General features: G+C 38.9%; 1 protein-coding gene across 8 annotated transcripts in view; it reads left to right on the top strand.

Moving 5' to 3' along the window:
* BLNK (B cell linker) overlaps window positions 1–18,215 on the top strand; it is a 101,481-nt gene extending 83,266 nt beyond the window's left edge. For 7 of the 8 annotated variants that reach the window (XM_065843724.2, XM_065843729.2, XM_065843727.2 and 4 more), the window contains 14 exons: window positions 1,697–1,722; window positions 2,272–2,300; window positions 2,627–2,722; window positions 3,505–3,547; window positions 5,341–5,368; window positions 5,674–5,746; window positions 6,353–6,383; window positions 7,440–7,482; window positions 8,273–8,351; window positions 8,803–8,834; window positions 11,847–11,926; window positions 15,272–15,355; window positions 16,357–16,512; window positions 17,458–18,215. In XM_065843724.2, the coding sequence (XP_065699796.1) occupies window positions 1,697–1,722; window positions 2,272–2,300; window positions 2,627–2,722; window positions 3,505–3,547; window positions 5,341–5,368; window positions 5,674–5,746; window positions 6,353–6,383; window positions 7,440–7,482; window positions 8,273–8,351; window positions 8,803–8,834; window positions 11,847–11,926; window positions 15,272–15,355; window positions 16,357–16,512; window positions 17,458–17,577 (920 nt within the window). In that variant the 3' untranslated portion in view covers window positions 17,578–18,215. Of the gene's footprint in view, window positions 1–1,696; window positions 1,723–2,271; window positions 2,301–2,626; window positions 2,723–3,504; window positions 3,548–5,340; window positions 5,369–5,673; window positions 5,747–6,352; window positions 6,384–7,439; window positions 7,483–8,272; window positions 8,352–8,802; window positions 8,835–11,846; window positions 11,927–14,298; window positions 14,647–15,271; window positions 15,357–16,356; window positions 16,513–17,457 lie in introns of those variants that run through there. The other variant, XR_011740314.1, reaches the window with a different exon arrangement.
* Window positions 18,216–19,112: the final 897 nt, after the last annotated feature.

Genomic DNA, 19,112 nt, shown 5'->3' with positions numbered 1-19,112 from the left:
TCAACATGGCTTCATCAAGGGGAAGTCATGCTTGACCAACCTCATTGACTTTTATGAGGACATAACCAAGTGGATTGATGATGGCAAAGCAGTGGATGTGGTGTATCTTGATTTCAGTAAAACACTTGACACCATCTCCCACAGCATCCTTGCTGCTAAACTGAGGAAGTGTGGACTGGACGATCAGGTAGTGAGGTGGACTGCGAACTGGCTGAAGGGAAGAAGTCAGGGAGTTGTGGTCAATGGGGCAGAGTCCAGTTGGAGGCCTGGATCTAGTGGAGTGCCTCAAGGGTTGGTACTGGGACCAGTACTATTCAATATGTTCATCAGCAATTTGGATGAGGGAATAGAGTGCACTGTCAGCAAGTTTGCTGGTGACACCAAACTGGGAGGAGTGGCTGACACGCCAGAAGGCTGTGCTGCCATCCAGTGAGACCTGGATGGCTGGAGAGTTGGGCAGGGAGAAATTTAATGAAATATAGCAAGGCCAAGTGTAGAGTCTTGCATCTGGGCAGGAACAACCCCAGGTTCCAGTATAAGTTGGGGAACCAGCTCTTAGAAAGCAGCGTAGGGGAAAGGGACCTGGGGGTCCTGGTGGACAGCAGGATGACCATGAGCCAGCACTGTGCCCTTGTGGCCAGGAAGGCCAATGGCATCCTGGGGTGTATTAGAAGGGGGGCGGTTAGTAGGTCAAGAGAGGTTCTCCCTCCCCTCTACTCTGCGCTGGTGAGACCACACCTGGAATATTGTGTCCAGTTCTGGGCCCCTCAGTTCAAGAAGGACAAGCAACTGCTTGAGAAAGTCCAGCACAGAGCCAGAAAGATGATTAAGGGAGTGGAGCATCTCCTTTATGAGGAAAGGCTGAGGGAGCTGGGTCTCTTTAGCTTGGAGAAGAGGAGACTGAGGGGTGACCTCATTTACGCTTATAAATATGTAAAGGGTGAGTGTCACGAGGATGAAGCCAGGCTCTTCTTGGTGACAACCAGTGATATGGGGCAATGAGTACAAACTGGAACACAGGAGGTTCCACTTAAATATGAGAAGAAACTTTTTCACAGTGAGGGTGACAGACACTGGAACAGGCTGCCCAGGAAAGTTGTGGAGTCTACTTCTCTGGAGACATTCAAAACCCACCTGGATGCCTTCCTGTGTAACCTCATCTGGGTGTTCCTGCTCTGGCAGGGGAATTGGACTGGATGAGCTTTCGAAGTCCCTTCTAATCCCTGACATTCTGTGATTCTGTGATGGACAGTGGCCACACAAATTGGCCAGCTTGTATTTATGATTCACCTGATCTCTTCCTGAGAGTCAAGGAAAGACTAAATGCTACCACAGGTGTGACAACACATCTTTTCCGAACTGTCCCAGGTTTGTGCAACCCAAGCATTCATCTTGCTTTGGGAAAAAAAAAAAATAATAATAATACAAAACAAAAAAGAAAGCTTGTGGGGTGGGGGGAAGGTTCATTAATACGGTGACTGGTTATTAGACTTTCTGGGACTTTTCCTGAAGTTCTCACTAGATGACCAGGGGTGTAGCTACCCCAGGTGCTGGGAGGCAGAATCAAGCTCTGAGCAACATCTCAGTTATTTTTCCAGTGGCAGAAATGCCATTGATACAAATTCTTATCAGCTTTTCAGGTAACATGTATGTTTTTGCTAACCAAATAATACATTTTTTCCTTCCTGTCTTACAGAAGTCTATGAGGTTCCTGAAGAAGAGGTGAGGTCTTTCTATAGTTTGACTCACATTGCCCTCAGGCAGGGAATAAATGTGATTGGAAGAAGAGATGATCAGTCTTTCAGAGGGGAAAAATGGGAACAAATCTCTGTCTGCACTTAAAGCTGACACTTCCTTCACAGAAAAGCTGGTAAACCAATTCAGAAGGTCTGCAGAACAGAGTAAACAGGAAGGGGCTTAAGTTTCCTGGTCCTATGGGGTAATGATCTGGTTTGGGAAGCAGCAGCCTAAGGGGACACTTTCTAGAAGCAGAACTGCAGCAAAGGAGCAGTGACAGTTCTGACATAGTAATTTTCTTCCCACTTGCTGGTACTGACATGACATACGGCCAAAGCAGTGTGCTCAGGGCTTCACAGATCTTCTGCTTGTGACTTTCTTGCCTCTCCTATCGTAGTGGAGATTACTGGGCAGAGTAAGTCTACTAGAAAGCTATATCAAAAATAAGATATTGCTGTGATAGCATAGGATCATACAGATACATTTTTGTGAAATCAAAATGTGACCAAATAATTCAGTGCATTTCTCTTATAGGAAAAACCATCACCATTACCAGTAACCAGGTAATCCATTTCTATGAATGTGTGTATGTGTATATGCTTTAAATCTTCTTAGAAAATGTTTTCTCATGTAGATACTATATGCTTAATAATTCTCTCTAGAAGATACATATATATAGTAATTATCTTTCTTTAGATTGTCTATACAAAAATTGGCATCCAGTTGTAAGTTATTTTCAATAACCCAAACATAACAGATATTAAAAAGAGATACCTCCTAAGGGTACTTTTCTAACTTTGAGGGGGTAAGAGAGGAGAAAAATAGGTTGTCTTTGCATCCACTGTTGTTAAATATTATTTTACTGTCTTAATTTGTGTTTTATTATTAGGTTCACTAAGCCACTTCCATCTACACCTGCTCAGAACACAGAGCACTCCCACATGCACGGCATGTCTAAAGAGTCACCCAAGCTGGATCCTTCCAGGTAGGTCAAGAGCAGCTTATATCAATAGCAAATATTACGGGAGAAAAAAATTTCTCCTCTCTGTAGTGTAGCCCTCAGACAATAAGTAATTGTCAGGACACACAAATATTATAGCTATGGACTGTGAGACAAGGTAAGAATTGAAAGTTCTCATTTCTTTGTGAACTTCTGTATTCAACCCAGTTTGCCAAATAGGTACTATTTTATTGCATATCCCTTTGGGGATCCAGCGCAGAGTTAAAACATCTCTGCAAGCTGGTTTAAAGTCCTATTACCTAACTCTGCACCCTTGCAAATGATGTATTTTTGCAGGGGATGAGGCACAGGATTGCTTGTATGGAAACTGGACACAGTAAATTCATTATTTATATTCCCAGTCTGTGGAGGAAAAGAGGCAAAAGAACTTGATTATGCAGCCTATTTCAGTCCTGTGTCCCCAGAAGTGTAGGAAACTGCTTTGTAACCACTGTCACATCTCTAGGACATCACTCTACAAAATGGGCCATATGGCCCAGGAAGAGCAGGTGGCATCCACAACATTGTGTGTGTTATGGTGTTTGCAGAGGTTCTGGGTGCAGTTGGAGGGGACCTGATGCCCAGGACAGCAGCTCTACAACAGTTCCACACTATGGGCAGAGCATCATCACAACTACTGCAGTGGTGCATAGCTGCAATTAAACCTCTTTACTGCAGACCTTCTCCTCTCTAGATCTTGAAATGCATATCTGAGCCAAGCAATTAAATAAGTAAATCCTACTCAACTTATTGTGTATTTCTTCCAGAAATATTTTGCCTCTTCCCAGAAATCGTCTTCATCCGAAAGCAGTGAGTAATTGATGTGCCACTATAAAAGAATGTGTTAAACTTGGGGTTTTCTGTGTTTTATATATATGCATAGAGATGGATGGATGCTTTTTATTACCTGAATTAAATAACAGAAACAGATGACTCTGAATGTCAGATTGATCTAATATTGTAATTGTGGCTATTAATCTTCTGGACAAAAGAGTTACATTAGACATCTGTATTGATCCAAGAAAATCTTCACATGCTTCAGGGGATATATGTCTCAGTCCACAAAAATAATTTCTTGTACCAAAAAAAATACCAGTTGAACTTTAGGAACCTTACTTATAGTAGCAATGGGTGATTTTGCCCAATCTGAAACACTTTCCTTGAGCTTCATTCCTTGCAGGTGATGAATGATTAATACTTTCTGAAAATGGAATCCTTCTAAAATGTCAGACTACGTAGTCTGAGTAACCAGTATCACTAGAAAATGCAGTCCATGAAGGAGTAATTACAGGCTTTGGGTTCCTAAGGCCATGTTTGAGTCACATCTCCTTCTTCCTCTACTCTTGTCCTCAGTCTGTCCCTCCCACTGTACTGGAACAAAGGTTTTCTGAAGCAACTACTTGGAAACTTGTTGAACTGCAGCAAATGGGCAAAAGCAGATGCATAAAAGGTTCTTTCACAGCCAGATTAGTTCCATAAAGTTTTACACACCATAGCTCTACTGACAGTTGTGCCATTCTCAGAGCTTACCTCTAAGATGGATATCACCCTAGCTTTGCAGAGGATCAAGAGAGGCTGTTGTTCTGCTGGGGCCACACACCAAATTAGTTACAGCACCAAGGATGGAGCCTCCCAAACAAACATCCATTTGTAGAATGGGTGTATTCAGCTCTTCGGTACTCACAGTTACTCAGTTTGGCACAAGAGTCAACCTAGGAAAGAATTAGCTGGTGTGGTCCTAATTTGGGGGTCTTTGCTTGTTGCATGAATGGCCAACCCTTGCATTTTTAAGAAAAACATAGTACTGAGCATGATGCTTGTCCAGGGCTGTGCTGTGCCTTTCCATCCCTGACTATGCACACTGACAATGCAAAACAGTAACTGAAACATCTGTTAACTGCTCCCATTCAGTCTGTTCTCAACACTAACCATCACTGATCATGTTAACAGAACTGTAACCCTTGTTCCTCTCAAAGTCTCAGGCTGATGGGGAGAAAAAGTTCTCCACATCTCACTCCTGGGTGATGGATTATACCTCTCCAGAGAGAGAATGGGTGCATTTGTAACCAACGTTAGTTAAAAGTCATTAACCTGGTGGATGGAGATGGACAAACTGATACCTGGTGCCTCTTTCAAACGTACTTATCATATCAAAGTCTGATTCCCTAAAAGACAAGAGGTGGGAGCCAAAAACCAGTATCTCCAAAAGACGCTGGGAAAGACAATCTACACGGTATCCTCCATTCAGTGGGAAATGTGTTAATATATTCAAATCTGCTGCAAAATTTCTGCTTTCCAGCTCAGAAATGAAAGATGAACCAAAAGGTCTTACTGCAAAAATCAGGGACAATTTTTTCAATACTACCAGCAATCTCAAGGTTATTAGAAAGTTCAAAATTAGATGGATGTTTGCTAAAATCTTTCAAATGCTGTAATAATAAAGGCTGATGAAAAGTATCCTTGCTATTATATGCATTTTGTACAAATATTTCTTTAAATATTACTACAGATTACCAAGACCAGATTATTTATTTATGCACTTTGCATTTACTAAGTAATTTTTAATTGCTTCTCATAAAATCTAACATATTTTTCCACTACAGGACCATGAAGCAAACAATAATGATGAAAGTAAGTATTCTGTACTATAAACATGGCAATATGAGCAGAATTTGTTGTCAGTATGTCACTGGTGGCCTTAATATAGCATGTAGTGGAGTGTGTCAGTGTAAATTTTATCTGTAACAGTCAGCAATAAGCAAGAAATGGTACTGAACTGTTTTCTAGTATAATCAGAGTGAAAACATGCCAAAACAAAAATTAAATTGATGGATATTTTTTAGTGTTATTACACTAACACTGCAATGGCAGTGAGGAAAACCCTCTGTTCAGATAAAGCTAATATTGCACGCTAAGTATGTAATTTGCATCTCTAGATCACAGCTTCAATAACACACAAGAATCCAGATTTCCCACTGGAGCAGCTCCATGTCCACTACCAAGGGGCCTGTGAGTAAAAAATAATTAAACTACTTGTTTGATAGGGATGGGGTTAATAACTGGGTGTATTAGGAGCTAGCTCCTATCCTTGCCTATGGCAGTCAGAATTCAGGAGTGATTTTTATTGCTGTTCATGAAAGATATCCTGGCTAGGCAAAGGCAAGCTATTCTTGTTGTTGTATCTGGAGGAATGCTGCTTGCATGCCAGTGCCCACCATCCTTCACTGCCTGCCACTGGTGGCACATGCTGGCTGGCATGCCTGATGCAGGCACATTCTGTAGCAATAGTGTGTGCACACCTATAAATGCACAAAGTTGTGTTTTTCATTAAAACTCTTCTGGCAGACCCAGGTTGTCATTGTAAGCACTGGACAGTGTGTAGCTTCCTTGCATATCATAAGCATCTTTCCTGAGTAGCCACATTACATACATTACATCTGATAACCTTATTCTATTATGCTTTTTTTTCTAACTGCTACAACTATCCAATAAGGAGATGCATCCCATTTGGCCAGAAATATCTTGGGAATCAATGAACCTGATGCTTAGTTGCTAAATGAATTCATGTATCTGCTAAGTAACTGTAGTCTTTTTTCGTTTTCCTCCAATCTGCAGAAAGAAAACTTCTAATGCAGTAAATTCACCAGTAAGTTGAGTTGTAATTTTGTAATCAACCAATAATTTTACAAGTGATTTTTGAGTTACTTTAAAACTTAATTTTATCATGAATTTGGGCACAACCTACATGCATAAAAAGAACAGGAGAAAGAGAGTTATAAAGAAATCTTCGGGTGCTGTTATATGAACTAAGCAGCAGTGAGAAAGCAGAAGTTAAAAAAATATTTTGATTAAAGGGATGTTTGAATACAATACTTTAGCATGTAACATAAACACAGTGCAAGAACTGAATAAAATGAGAAATAAGTGGGAACACAGACCATTCAGAAGCATTCCCTGAAAGATACAGGGCTGAATATGGGGCATGTGGATTTATTGTAAGAAGCGATAGCTCAAGAAAGATGAGGGACTTCACCAGAATTTGTCAGAGGTTTTTCAATAAGTATTAAATCATTAGAAAGATATCTCAAAACCTCCTGTGGAAGAAAGTGAAAGATCTGGTTGAAATTTTTCAATAAATTCCTTTGAAAAATATTCTGAAACTGACAGTTTATTATCATTGTTTCAAAATGAAAAAAAGATTGAAACTGAAAGGTTGGGCAAGCTTTTATTGTGACCTAAACTGACAGTTTAACTTTCAGTAAAAAGAAATGTGTTCAGACAGTTGTGATAATAGCTTGACAAAGATGAAAATATTCAAATACTCAGATTTTCATTTGCAAGTATTTGGTATGGACTTCAGAGACAAATGAACGTTTTTGTTAAACTCCCATCAGTAAGTTTATGGTGTAAAAAAAAAAAAAGGGGGGGGGGGGGCCACACATCTCTATATTTTACTTTTGTTCATCTATTTATACATGCAAACTGGGATTCTGCCCAAATCTACTTTACAAAATCCCAAGCTTCAAGGTCATACAACTAGAGGTTCTTCACATAATGGCCACATTCCTATCTCCTAATCCCAAATCTCCTAAATTCTGTCAATTCTGAATGCAAACTAGTTCACAAAAAGTATAAAAATATGAACATTTGCTGTGCAAGTCACATGCCATTTAATATTTGGTTTACTTTTGTTTTGTTGCAGAAACCATGTTTACCTTCCAGAGAGACCTTAACTGCAAACGAAGGTAGATTATCAACACTACTGTGAAAAAGTTGACATTTATCAGAATTCAATTTTGTTTTTATTAAAAACATGAAACAAACAGCACCACATTGAATTTGTTCAAGGTTTTTGAGTGGGGTTTGGTTTTAGCAGTTTTGAACTGGATCTGGCCAGCCTTAATTGCACTGAATATTATTGTTCTCTGAAAGCAGCCACAGTAGAACTATTGAGGTTACTGGCAGGGTAAACTACAACATAATGGACCAGCAATGTGCTATATAGTCCTCAAAGTGGAGAAGGGGGAAGGGAGGCGAAGCGTGAGCGCATCATTCCAAACTCAGCAAGAACCACCTCACGCAGAGCCAACTCCTGGCAAGAGCCAGTCCCTCGCACGGGCAGAAAACACGTCTGGCCTCTGCGCAAGGCGGCAGCTCCTCCGGGCAGAAGCTCAGCAGGAGCTGCTGTCTCTCAGCCGGGTGAGGTGCAGCCAGCCAGCCGCAGTCCCCACTGAGCTCTGGCGAGCAGCCGGCCCCGGCGTCCTGCCCCGGTGTCCTCCCCACGTCGCACGGCTGGCCTGGCGGGAGGCAAGTCTCCCACTGACCTCCTGCAGGCATTCACAGCACAGCTATTTGCCTAGAAATGTGGTGGTATGCCACTAGTCTAGAAAGAAAGCAGGATGGCAAGCTGCCATGTAAGGGGAAAAAAAAAATAATAAGAAAAGAAACCCTCCTTCAGCTACTGGGGCTCTCTTATTTGGGACAATATATTTCTGAAGAAATCTTGACTCCACAATTTGTTTTCCCAAACTACAGAAAAACCTACAGGAGCAGAACGACGCCGAGGTTCCAGCCTAGAGCTTCCGCTTCCACCCCTTCCAAGTGGGGCCCAAAAGTAAAATCTCTTTTCATCATCTTTTGAATATTTCAATGCACCAGCTCTTACTGCTCGGTCTGAATGCAGCTGTGGAAAGTTCAAAGGGGAGCACTGTTTTCTCTGTAGCCTTCTGTTGCTTTTTGAAAGTCATGTGTCTTGAAGTCTCACAGTAGCAAAAAATAAAACATGGCAAATGCATCCAAATACTGTAATGACCACCAAAAAGCACAGGAGGATATAATCTCTAATTACGTGATGGACATTTAAACCAGATGTTTAAATTTGTAATTGTCAGTACTACTGGGATATGACTTTTTAAATACCTGTATCTGGCCTTTCTTTTTCGGTGGACAAATAGGTGAGATGGAACACATGCTACCACTGCATGCTTCAAATACACAATTTTACTATTTTCAGATCCGGGTAGATCTCCTCAGATCTTTCTGTAACCTCTTCATATTTATTTCAGGCCTTTGCTCCAAAAGCCCTCAATTCTGCCAAGTAAGTATAATTCCGATTTTGGATTTAAATGGGATTAACTTAAAATTTCAAATTAATCTTTGAGTTAAGATTATTTCAAGATGCTATGCATATTCATTCATTTGGAATTAACATTTGTCTCTGTAATGTGTACAAAGAGGAGGTTAAGTATCCAGGGGCTTAGCTCAGCTAGTAAAGTTAAGGGAGTATGTCACGGTTATTGTATAAATTGACGGAAATTGGGTGCTTTGTTCCCATTTGTGACTACTGGAAATTCCAACCAAAGGCAGTTTGGGTCAGTTCCATCATAATAAAAGATTACATCAATCTTCCTTGCCACAGAAGAATTCTAAATATGACATTTCTAGTCTGTTCCAGGCTTCTGTTGTTTAGAAGCCAGACAGATTATTATTGCATCCAGTAATTTATTCTTTTTCTACAGAGGAAAAAATAGAAGGTATTTTTATAATGGCAAAAACTACAGCTCTTCTCTAATACTTTCAAAGATGTACTTTGTTTCAGTTCACAGCTAAAAACAAATTAGGTAATATGTATATGAACTCTCTTTGCATGGAAGTGTAAATAAGATCTAACACTTTTTTAGTTTCTTGTTAGCAGACACTTGTCTGACTTTCCTACAAGCCCTTTTCTGCATCTATTTCAGTCTGAACATACCTGTCACACTGTAAATGGATGATGTGAATTGCACATAAAAGTCTGCATGTTGTGTAGCTTAAACTTAGTCGTTTCTCTCTATTTCCCGGAAATGTTTGATATAAGTTACATCTCCTACACTGTGGAAGTATAATAACGGTTCATATTCATGCAATAGACTGATGCTCTCAAGTTTGTCTGGTCCAGTCACACAGCTGATACTTGTAGCATAGATTTTTATTAATCCCTAAAGTTAACGATTCTCTGAAGTCATCTGGTGCTAGAAGATGCTGTGATTAGTCAGCTTTCTTTAACAGACTCTTATTCTGTGCCAGGTCCAATAACAACTTAATCATAGATAGAACTGGTCCCAATCACTAGTGTCCCTTCCGCACAACCTGCCATCTCTTCCTTGGCACCATACAAGCCTAGTGCTTTCATCTTCTTCATCAAAAGTACTAATTTCCTATATGGCACAGTATCAAATGCTCTACTGAAGTCCAGAATAAGTACAGTACCATATTGCCTCTTTGTAGAACTCTGCTATTTTATGAAAGAGCTATAACATTTTATCTACTAGGGTAAATTTCAGGTTTTTCTCTTGCTAGTTGTACCTTTACCTCCAAATCTTAATGTTCTTTCCTACAAATTCTCTCCTAGGGCCTTGTGTTCTGTGGAGAAGACAAAAAAGGCCTGTAATTGTTCAGGTCACTTTTTCCACTTTAAGTATAGCAATTATGTTTGGTATTCTTTAATCATATGGTGACATCCTGACTTGAATTTTATTTAAAATAATTGTTACCAGCCCTGTAACTTCATCTGCCAGGTTTTTTTTTAATTTCTGGGATAAAGATTATCTAGACCAAACAGTTCAACTATAGGAAGCTATTTGAGTTTTGCTTCCTATTTGGTTGTGGCAGTTTCTGTTTCTATACCAGAATGACTATCGGTTTAGTACTTATCTTTAAAATCAATAAAATTCTTACTGCAGACAGCCTCATTTCTCTTTCCTTTTTATACAGCTAAGAAATAGTTTTAATTTCCTTTAGTAAAGTCTAATTTAGCCTGACTTCTGGCAATTCTCACTTGATGCATACAAAGTACTTTTCAGCTGTAGCTTTTGCAGTTGGTCAGTCAAAATTTAACAGGGAAAAAAAAGTTCTTAATATTTAATAGCTGCCTTCGGGTGATTATTCATTCATTGGGAGCTTGAACTACTCCTTCCAATGTCTCCTCTGTACTTGGAATGCAGCTTACAGACAGTTGCATCTTTACTGGAAAAGAAGTTCTAAACCTACCTCACACAGGTGTCTTTGAGCTCTCCAGTCCAATTGAATTTTTTATTTCTGAGTCATTGTATGACCTCCTCTATATCATTCTTATCACTTCCTGAAACCAAGATCTAAATCAGAATTATGTTAGTTAAGATTTGATAAAGCAGTCTGCAAATACCATGTCCAGGAACAGGTGAGTGCTAACAATTCTAGTAGCGCTTTTTTTTTCCCAATAAGTAAAAAAAAAAAACCAGGAAATAAAACCTCCCATGATAATAGAATAAGTAATACTCAACTTTCTACAATCATATGCTCTAGTGTAAATGATACTGATCTGTACCCAGCTCTGATCACAAGTACCTGTAGCAGACACTTGTACTATCTTTAACCAAGATTGTTTTACCAGAAAACAATTATTCATACTTATTTCCCATATTTCTATCATATCATTCCTATGCAACACTAATCAACCATTTCCCTTCTTATTTCTTAAACTCTTCAACATCTGTATTTCAGCCCTCATAGCTATTTTCTACTATGCTTTGTTATTGCAATTGTAATTAAACTTCATAATCTTTACTAGTGCTGCTTCTTTATTTAGCTGCCTAGACTTGTGTATGCACACATACACAAACCTTTCAGTTGGAGTTAATTAGTGAAAAATTATCTCTGAGCTACACTTGTTTTCCTGACTGCCTCACCTATATGACTACTTTTCACACTGGACCGAGTGCTTTTTGCATTGTGTTTTGGCATTTTCTTTATCTATTGCTACATTGATTCACTTGGATGGTGGTGGGTTTTTTCTTGCATTTCAAGTCTAGCTCTGGCTATTAACCAAGTTAGTAACCAAACTGTTGTTAACCAAACTCTTATTAACCAATTAACCAAACTGTTTCTCTCTTTATAAGCAAGGCTCCTCTTGATCAGGCAAGTGTCCCAGGCACTTACACAGGTCCCTATCCACCTGCAGTAATCACTTTCCTGAGTGATACCAAAGGTCAAGTGTTTCCAGACCTTCCAAAGTTCTTTTCACAAATCAATTTCTTATAGCGTAATAAACATACTTTGAAAACTTACACATATTGTTCTTTCTCTTTTCTAGAACTGCCAGAAGCTGCAAACCGTTCTCTGGGTACTTCCCCTCACAGCAGCATTTCATCTGTTTCAAATACTGCAGACCAGGTATAACGTGAGCTACATTCGCATTACAGAAATCTTCTTATCCTTTGAAGTAGTATTTCTGCCTCTATTCCCTTTCTAAGTAAAAATCATACTCCTTTGTAGGGGTATTCCACATCTGCTTTTGCAGTTAAGATTTCCTGCAGCACAAATAATCTGAATTTTGGCTTTCATACCAAAAAAAAAAAAAAAAAGCTTAGAACATATAGCAGAAGAGAACTTTAACAAACTGTAGAAAAATACGTAAAAGGCATTATACCGAATCTTGGCAATCTACCAGTCACTTTAAACAAAAAACAGAAAAGCTTCTTAGTTTCAGGTCTTCTTGACTCCCCATTTCATAATACTTTGACATCATTTGAAACAAGGAGATCCGTGGTGATGTACTTAAGTCTAGTTTTTGATATAGAAGGCTATAAAGAGTTTTTAATTGCCTACTTCTTTTTCTAACTTATAGCTGTACATACTGTGTTCTGAAAGAAATGTGCACCAATCAGTGAAGCCATCTGCAGCTATTAGCATTAGCCTGCACTGATGTGATGTGCTAAGAAATGCCAGAAATCTGTAGGAGGAAATGGGGATGCTTTGCTGACTGGCCCAACACAGCAGGATGCAGAGGGCAGAATCATTTTTATAAACATTGTCCTATTTATTGTGGTTTGGAGTGTCAGCAAAGTTTTAAGAACCAATAAGAGTCACTGCTGCCCAGCTCAGAGGATGCTGTGATGCCTCCCCCTAACCTAAGCAAATGCAAAGTTATTCTCATTTCAGCGCCATTCCCCTTAATTTCATTTTGGATGAAGGGAGACTACAAAACGCAGGAAACCATTCTTATAGCCTAGTAGTCACAAATAAGGTTTAAAAAGTTCTGTTGAGTGCAGAACAAAGGCCCTATTATGCAGAGCCAATAACATTAAATGTTCTAAAGCCTGACATGACAAAGATAATACAACAGTGAAGATCATAAAGGACTTGAAGCTCTGGAAAAAATGTTAACAGTATGTCATACTGGATATTTATTACAAAAATTGCTTTCAAATAAACAATCCAGCAGACATTAAAGAAACAGCTTGTAACAATTACATTTGCAGTTATGTAACAGCCATAGGCAAAACTAGAATTTAATAAAACAACCATTTTATTTAAAAAAAAAATAAAATTAACTGTTAGTGTCATTTTCCCACCAATTATGTACAGTGGTATCACTTGCTGCAGCATCCTGCACAATGCAGGTGCTCACAGGCATGATTCATGCCCATAAAGTTCATTATTTGTTTGGTTCCCATGCAAACTCTGGCCACAGCTCTCTGCTTCCCAACCATAAGCCACTGATAGTGCTAGAATTCTGTAAGTGGCCAAATACCTTGCAGACTTGGCAATTCCTCTCATCCTATCTTTCTCCAATGAACAGTGTGACTGGAGAAATCCATAGAATAACTTTGGAGATAAAGTTACATGTTATTGTTTGAGGCAATCTAAAAATGTAGTGCAGTGCCCCCAAAATAGAGGCTCTGTTCTTTCCTCACTGTCAAATCCCCTCCCAGCCACAGTCTTGTCTGGTCCTGCTAAGCCAGCTCATTGAATTGACAGAAAACTAATCTGGCAGTCAAATACAAAACAAGTCAAAAACAAAAAGGTAGCATGTTTGTTTCTGCAAGATTACCAAAGTGAATTATCTCACCATGGGATCACATGAGCAACAAAATGAGCACAAAGGAAAAGCCAAGACACTCCGTTTTTTGGCACCAGTGAGCCAGCTAGACCAGCTCAGCCATAACATGCAATTTCTTTAATCTGTTTTGTACAGAGGTAACAAAGCTTGTGCAAAAATGAATTTTGTCACTAATCTTATTACTATAAAGTTAGAGCAAAACTGTTCAAATGACCAGGAAGGTTAATACCCAGAAGTATTCATTAGGAAATGCTCTCAGCACTATTTCTATAGCCTCTCCACTCACTTGAGTTAGCTTTTGCATCAACCTCCTCAGCAAGAGCTCACTTTTTATGATTGCTGGTTTTATATCTTGCTAGTTAATCTTCTAGCTATTCAATTCTAATAATTGCATAGGTCTCATGTTGCTTCTAATCCCTCATCTTGTCCTTCCCTTGAGTATCATTTATTTCTCTAAAACAGCCCCGTGTTTCCTCTAAACTCCACTCCTGTTCCCAAATGTACACCCACTCCTGCATCATCTTACTACCCAGTTTTCTACCACTTATGTTTTCAAATTATCATCTTGTACCACTCACTCCCAACTGCCATCACCTCTTACCATCTTTTTATCTTTGCACTTCCTTTGCTATGAGAACTTTTATCTTCTAAAACAGAATCCACCTATTTGTAGGATGCCAATCTTTCTACCTTTTATCTTCAGGTCTACGCCTATGTCCGCATCTGTGAAGTCCTTTTTCCCATGTTTTCCCCTGGAAGAACAGGTTAAGTTCATTTACTATACAGAACACTGCCAAGCATTTAACAGAATGGAGAGACAAAGGATGATCTTGGTAAAGTGTTCACAGGGAATAAGATACAGAAATGAGGCACCCAAGAGTGGCTTATATTATAAAATATAAGCCACTCTTGTATTCTGTCACAGATGTAATTCTTCATCATAGTAAACACAGGTTTATGCCTTTTAGATAAGAGCAGTGTTCTGAACGTAAGGATATATTCAGACTCATCCAACAGAAAACCAGAATGGAATCCACATCTCGTGTCTCAGGTGAAAGCACTGGGGGCTGAACTGCTGTATTAGTAAAGACATTGTTTTGTAGGACTCCATCCATTTATCCTTATTTAATAACAACAACAAAAAGATGCACTTATCCAGCCTCCATCATATCCAGATGGAGGCAATCATGACCATGTTCACAAATAGCATTAATTATATAGGAAACCTAATTCCCAAAGCTTAGATGCCTACCAATCTGGACATATCATTGGCTACCCCACGGCTGAGCAGCATTTCAATTGTTAATAGTCAATCTATCCTCAACATTTCCTGGATACCTTCTTTAAAATCTACCAGAGTAGCTTCCTGCTTTAAAAATACCAAACTATATTCCAGTTGGACCTGACTGCTTTGCTCAGTGTATCTTTCTCTCTTCTGTTATCCATTGGCCTGCTATCAGACATCTGTTACCACTGTTTTGACACTAGTTTTTCTTTGTCCTACCTCTAGCCAACAAAAACAGTAAGCTCCTGGCAAAGTATCTTCTAAATTCTGCGTTTTCTAAAGTGTTCTGCATTTGAGTTCTTCACAGCTGTCATTATTTAGTAGTAACTCCCCTACTGGCCATATTCTTTATTATTATCATTATTTTACAAGTGAAACTGTATCTCTCTAGGATGCTGGTGTTCATAGTAAAGCATGGTATGCTGCTACCTGTGATAGGAAGACAGCAGAAGATGCATTATACCAATCAAACAAGGTAGGTCACTTTTAAAGAATGTCTATTTCATGAAAAAACTTCAAATTAAAAAAAAAATCAAAAGACAACTAGAGATATTCTAAGAACATCCATTGTATTCTGTTCAGAATACTGTGCCATGCAAATAGTGTCAAACATGAAATTATTTTGGTGAAACTGTTTACGGTTTCCATCCCAGGACAATGTTGCATTAGTGTAACTTAAAGACTGGTGCACTGCAGAGAAAGCTACTGCAGACTACAAAGTGGAGGAAGATCTGATAGCTCACATGCATGCCTTAAAGCACAAGACAAAGCCCCATGACTTTTAAGAGATCTCCACTACTGTCCAATAGCTCGTGTAGAAACAACTACTATTTAGAAAGGCTGATGCTGTTATGCATTTTGAAAGAGCAACACTATGCATTTAGATATTTGGAGAATCTGAGTTCTCTCAGCTCTTCAAAGCTAGTGGTGCAGAAGGGAACAGTAACATGTAGAGTTGCATTCTCAGCACCAGGTACATTTCCACTCTTGTCTAACTGCACAGAGCAGGACAGAGGGGCAAAGCACTTGGTTTATCACCAGTGTAGACAATCTCTAGCTAGTGAGCACTGGGCTGCAGTGTCAGCAGCTGTAGGTGCTCATCTTTACTAATGTGCTTTTTACAGCTCCGGAGAAAGTGTCTCCACCTCTCACTGCCTTCTTGCCTACCTACTGCTACTGATAGTAACTTCTTTTCCTAATAATCTGTGGACCACAACAGTCTGCTACCACTGTGTGTTTATTTCTTCTTTCTTTCTCTGGTTGAGAGAGAACAGGCAACAGTAAAGGTGACTCTCCAATGACACCCTTGGAGGTTCCTGTTAGACAGTACAAATACAGATTACTTCCCATCTCCTGCTGCAGAGATTTTCTAATGGGAGAAAAAGGTTTAATGCTAATATAGATTAAAATATTAAGCTACAAATGAAGCCATTGGGAAAAGTAAGCTGAATACACATAATACTTTTCTCTCTTTAGGATGGATCTTTTCTAATAAGAAAGAGTTCTGGACAGGATTCACAGCAACCATACACACTGGTTGTGTTTTACAACAGAAGAGTATACAATATTCCTATAAGATTTATTGAATCAACAAGACAATATGCACTGGGCAGAGAAAAAAATGGTGAAGAGGTAAGATAATGTGGGGACTCTAATCTTGTAAAATCAGAGAGGAAGAACAATCATGTTGGGGAGGCGGGGAAACAAACCTCTATCAAAAATGAGATTGATAGTACTTTTAATCCTATTTTCAGAAAATATTAATTCTAGCTCTAGAGTGCAAAAATCACTGGTTGACTATCATACCATACAGATAATTACTCTGACAGCAAAACAGAAACTTGAAACTCAAATACCAATGAGAACTGTTTATTAGCACTGTAGAGAGTAGACTTTTCAGGGATGCGAAAATAGGCTTCCCTTAGCCAAGTCATTTGCCTCCCAGGCAACAGTTTTGAGGTTAAATAAATAATAGCCTGGAGCTCATCTGGCCTTCAACAAAGGGCCAAAAATGACCTCAGGAGAAAAAGAGAAAGATGGCCCCAAATCTGTATTTGGCCAAAGACCAAAAGGAAAAACAACAGACCTAGCAGAGTCTGGATATTAATTTACAGTGACAAACATTCAAGTTGCATGACTAAAACTCTTCTTTTTGACCATCTGTACCATATTACTCCTGGAAATCACCTTCCCTCTGTGGTGACTGAACCACAGATGATGCAGCTTCTCAACTGCCACAGTCTGCAGCCCGGTATTTATTAATGTAAACTGAAAGCAGTGTCAGTTTAATATGCCATGTAACAACTTCTGTGGTTCAGTTTGTGCAGGTGGCAATCACAAATGGAAAGGAGCATGAGATGAGACAGCTAGTGGCCGTAGTGTTTTCTGTTGTCCAAATTTAATCTGTTTATGACCAGAATCAACTAAGAGCAGGACCAGTGTTCTTACTAAAAGGCAGAGCATCCCACTTGGTAACAGTCATAGCTCCACTCTTTTGGAGAACCAAAGAGAAAAATGTGTCAATATTAGAGCATTAAAGGAAGCCAGGAATAATTAACCTTTGTTTTCTCTATCTAGCGCTTCAACAGTGTTGCTGAAATAGTAGAGAATCATCAGTGCACCTCCCTGGTTCTAATTGACAGCCAAAACAACACAAAAGACTCGACAAAACTGAAGCACATTGTAAGAGTTTCTTAATCAAACTGACCTGCTCAAATGAAGACTTTTTGAATAATTTCTAACATTCTAAAACATGTGGATCAGGTATGAAAAGAAGAAAATCCAAAATGATGGAAAATACTCTTCAAGGGCACCTACTGAGTAGTAAGAGATGCAGTTCATAAAGTTCAGCCCCAAGTCACTTCTAGGAAAAAAAGCACCTGTATTTAACACAAGAAGCCAAAATAGATATAGTCTCACATGTGATTTCCATCAGTGACAATACGGGTATTCAAAGTCACATGAAGAACAGCTGTGTACCACAGCCTGGTCCTTTGACTGCTATTTAAAGATAGATTTCCTGTAGGACATTTTCACTTTAAAAACAAGAATGCCCACAGTAATCTACTCTTTCAATTTGTTACATTTACCACAGATCACTGCTTTCAGCAATTTCTTTGTAAAGTGCACAGCCCCAGAAGATGGAGCAACTCAACCTAACCTACTACTGTGTACAAGCTGAAAACAGGACTGTACTTCATGTGATGAGCAGCAATAAAGCTGTCAATGTTTTAGATTAATGGACATGTGTTGTCCTTTTCCTCTGCTTTACTCTGTTTCATTAATATTTTTGTTTTGTATTTTCAAATGTGCAAATAAAACTATTGTAAAGTCAATAGTGTATGAAGGCATTGCTAGATCACATTTCTTAGCATCCTTCTAGCAAGAAAGCATCAATTCACTATCGTTGATGTTTTAATGTATATACTTGCATGTGCTCATTCACAACTTCTGTTGTAACAAAACCCATCACTTTTAACAGCTTTAGCATATATATTTGGCTTAATACCCCTCAAATATTTTGTCTTCAACTTGCTTACTGATGGTGACCCAACCATACTGCTTCATTACTAAACCAATTACCCACTCAATTCTTGCAGAATTACTGCTCACACACAGAAAAAAAAAAAAACACTTTTTTTCAAGCCTGTTCTATCACAGTGGTTTACTTATTGTATCATTGCAAACAAAGTAATTTCCACAAAAGTTAAAGTGCTAAAAAAATTAAATTGATAAATGTATAAATTGCACCAATTAAAAACTTTTAGGAACAGTTTTTAATTAGTTGTAGAGACGTTTGATTTCACTGGCCCTGAAAACTCACCCATTTTAAAGGTATTTTCTAAAACTGACACTCCATACACACCTGCTTTGTTCTTTTTGTTCCAGATTAGGGAGTGTTCTCTAGGATCATCTGCAAGGCATTTAAGGAAAGATTGAGCCATAACTTGTGAAGTCTCAGCAAGTCACTTAGAGCTATGTTGTAGCTGTATTCTGCAACTACTTCCTTGTAGTTTTGATCAATTACTTCTATGGGTAATGCACCCGTCTTTTAGAAAGAACTGCTTACTAATATGACAAAGACATTCAGGACAGCTACTTACTGGCCGTGTCTCAGTTTCTTTTCTCTATAACAGGTACTACTTAGTTCAGATGGGAAGCAAATGAGACATTGGCAAATAAACAATGTATACAGGCTTTACACAAGCCTGCCTCTGACAGACTGTTCACAG

The sequence above is a fragment of the Patagioenas fasciata genome, chromosome 8 (assembly GCF_037038585.1).
Source record: "Patagioenas fasciata isolate bPatFas1 chromosome 8, bPatFas1.hap1, whole genome shotgun sequence".
Lineage (NCBI taxonomy): Eukaryota > Metazoa > Chordata > Aves > Columbiformes > Columbidae > Patagioenas > Patagioenas fasciata.
This window is presented reverse-complemented; position numbering and strand designations above follow the sequence as displayed.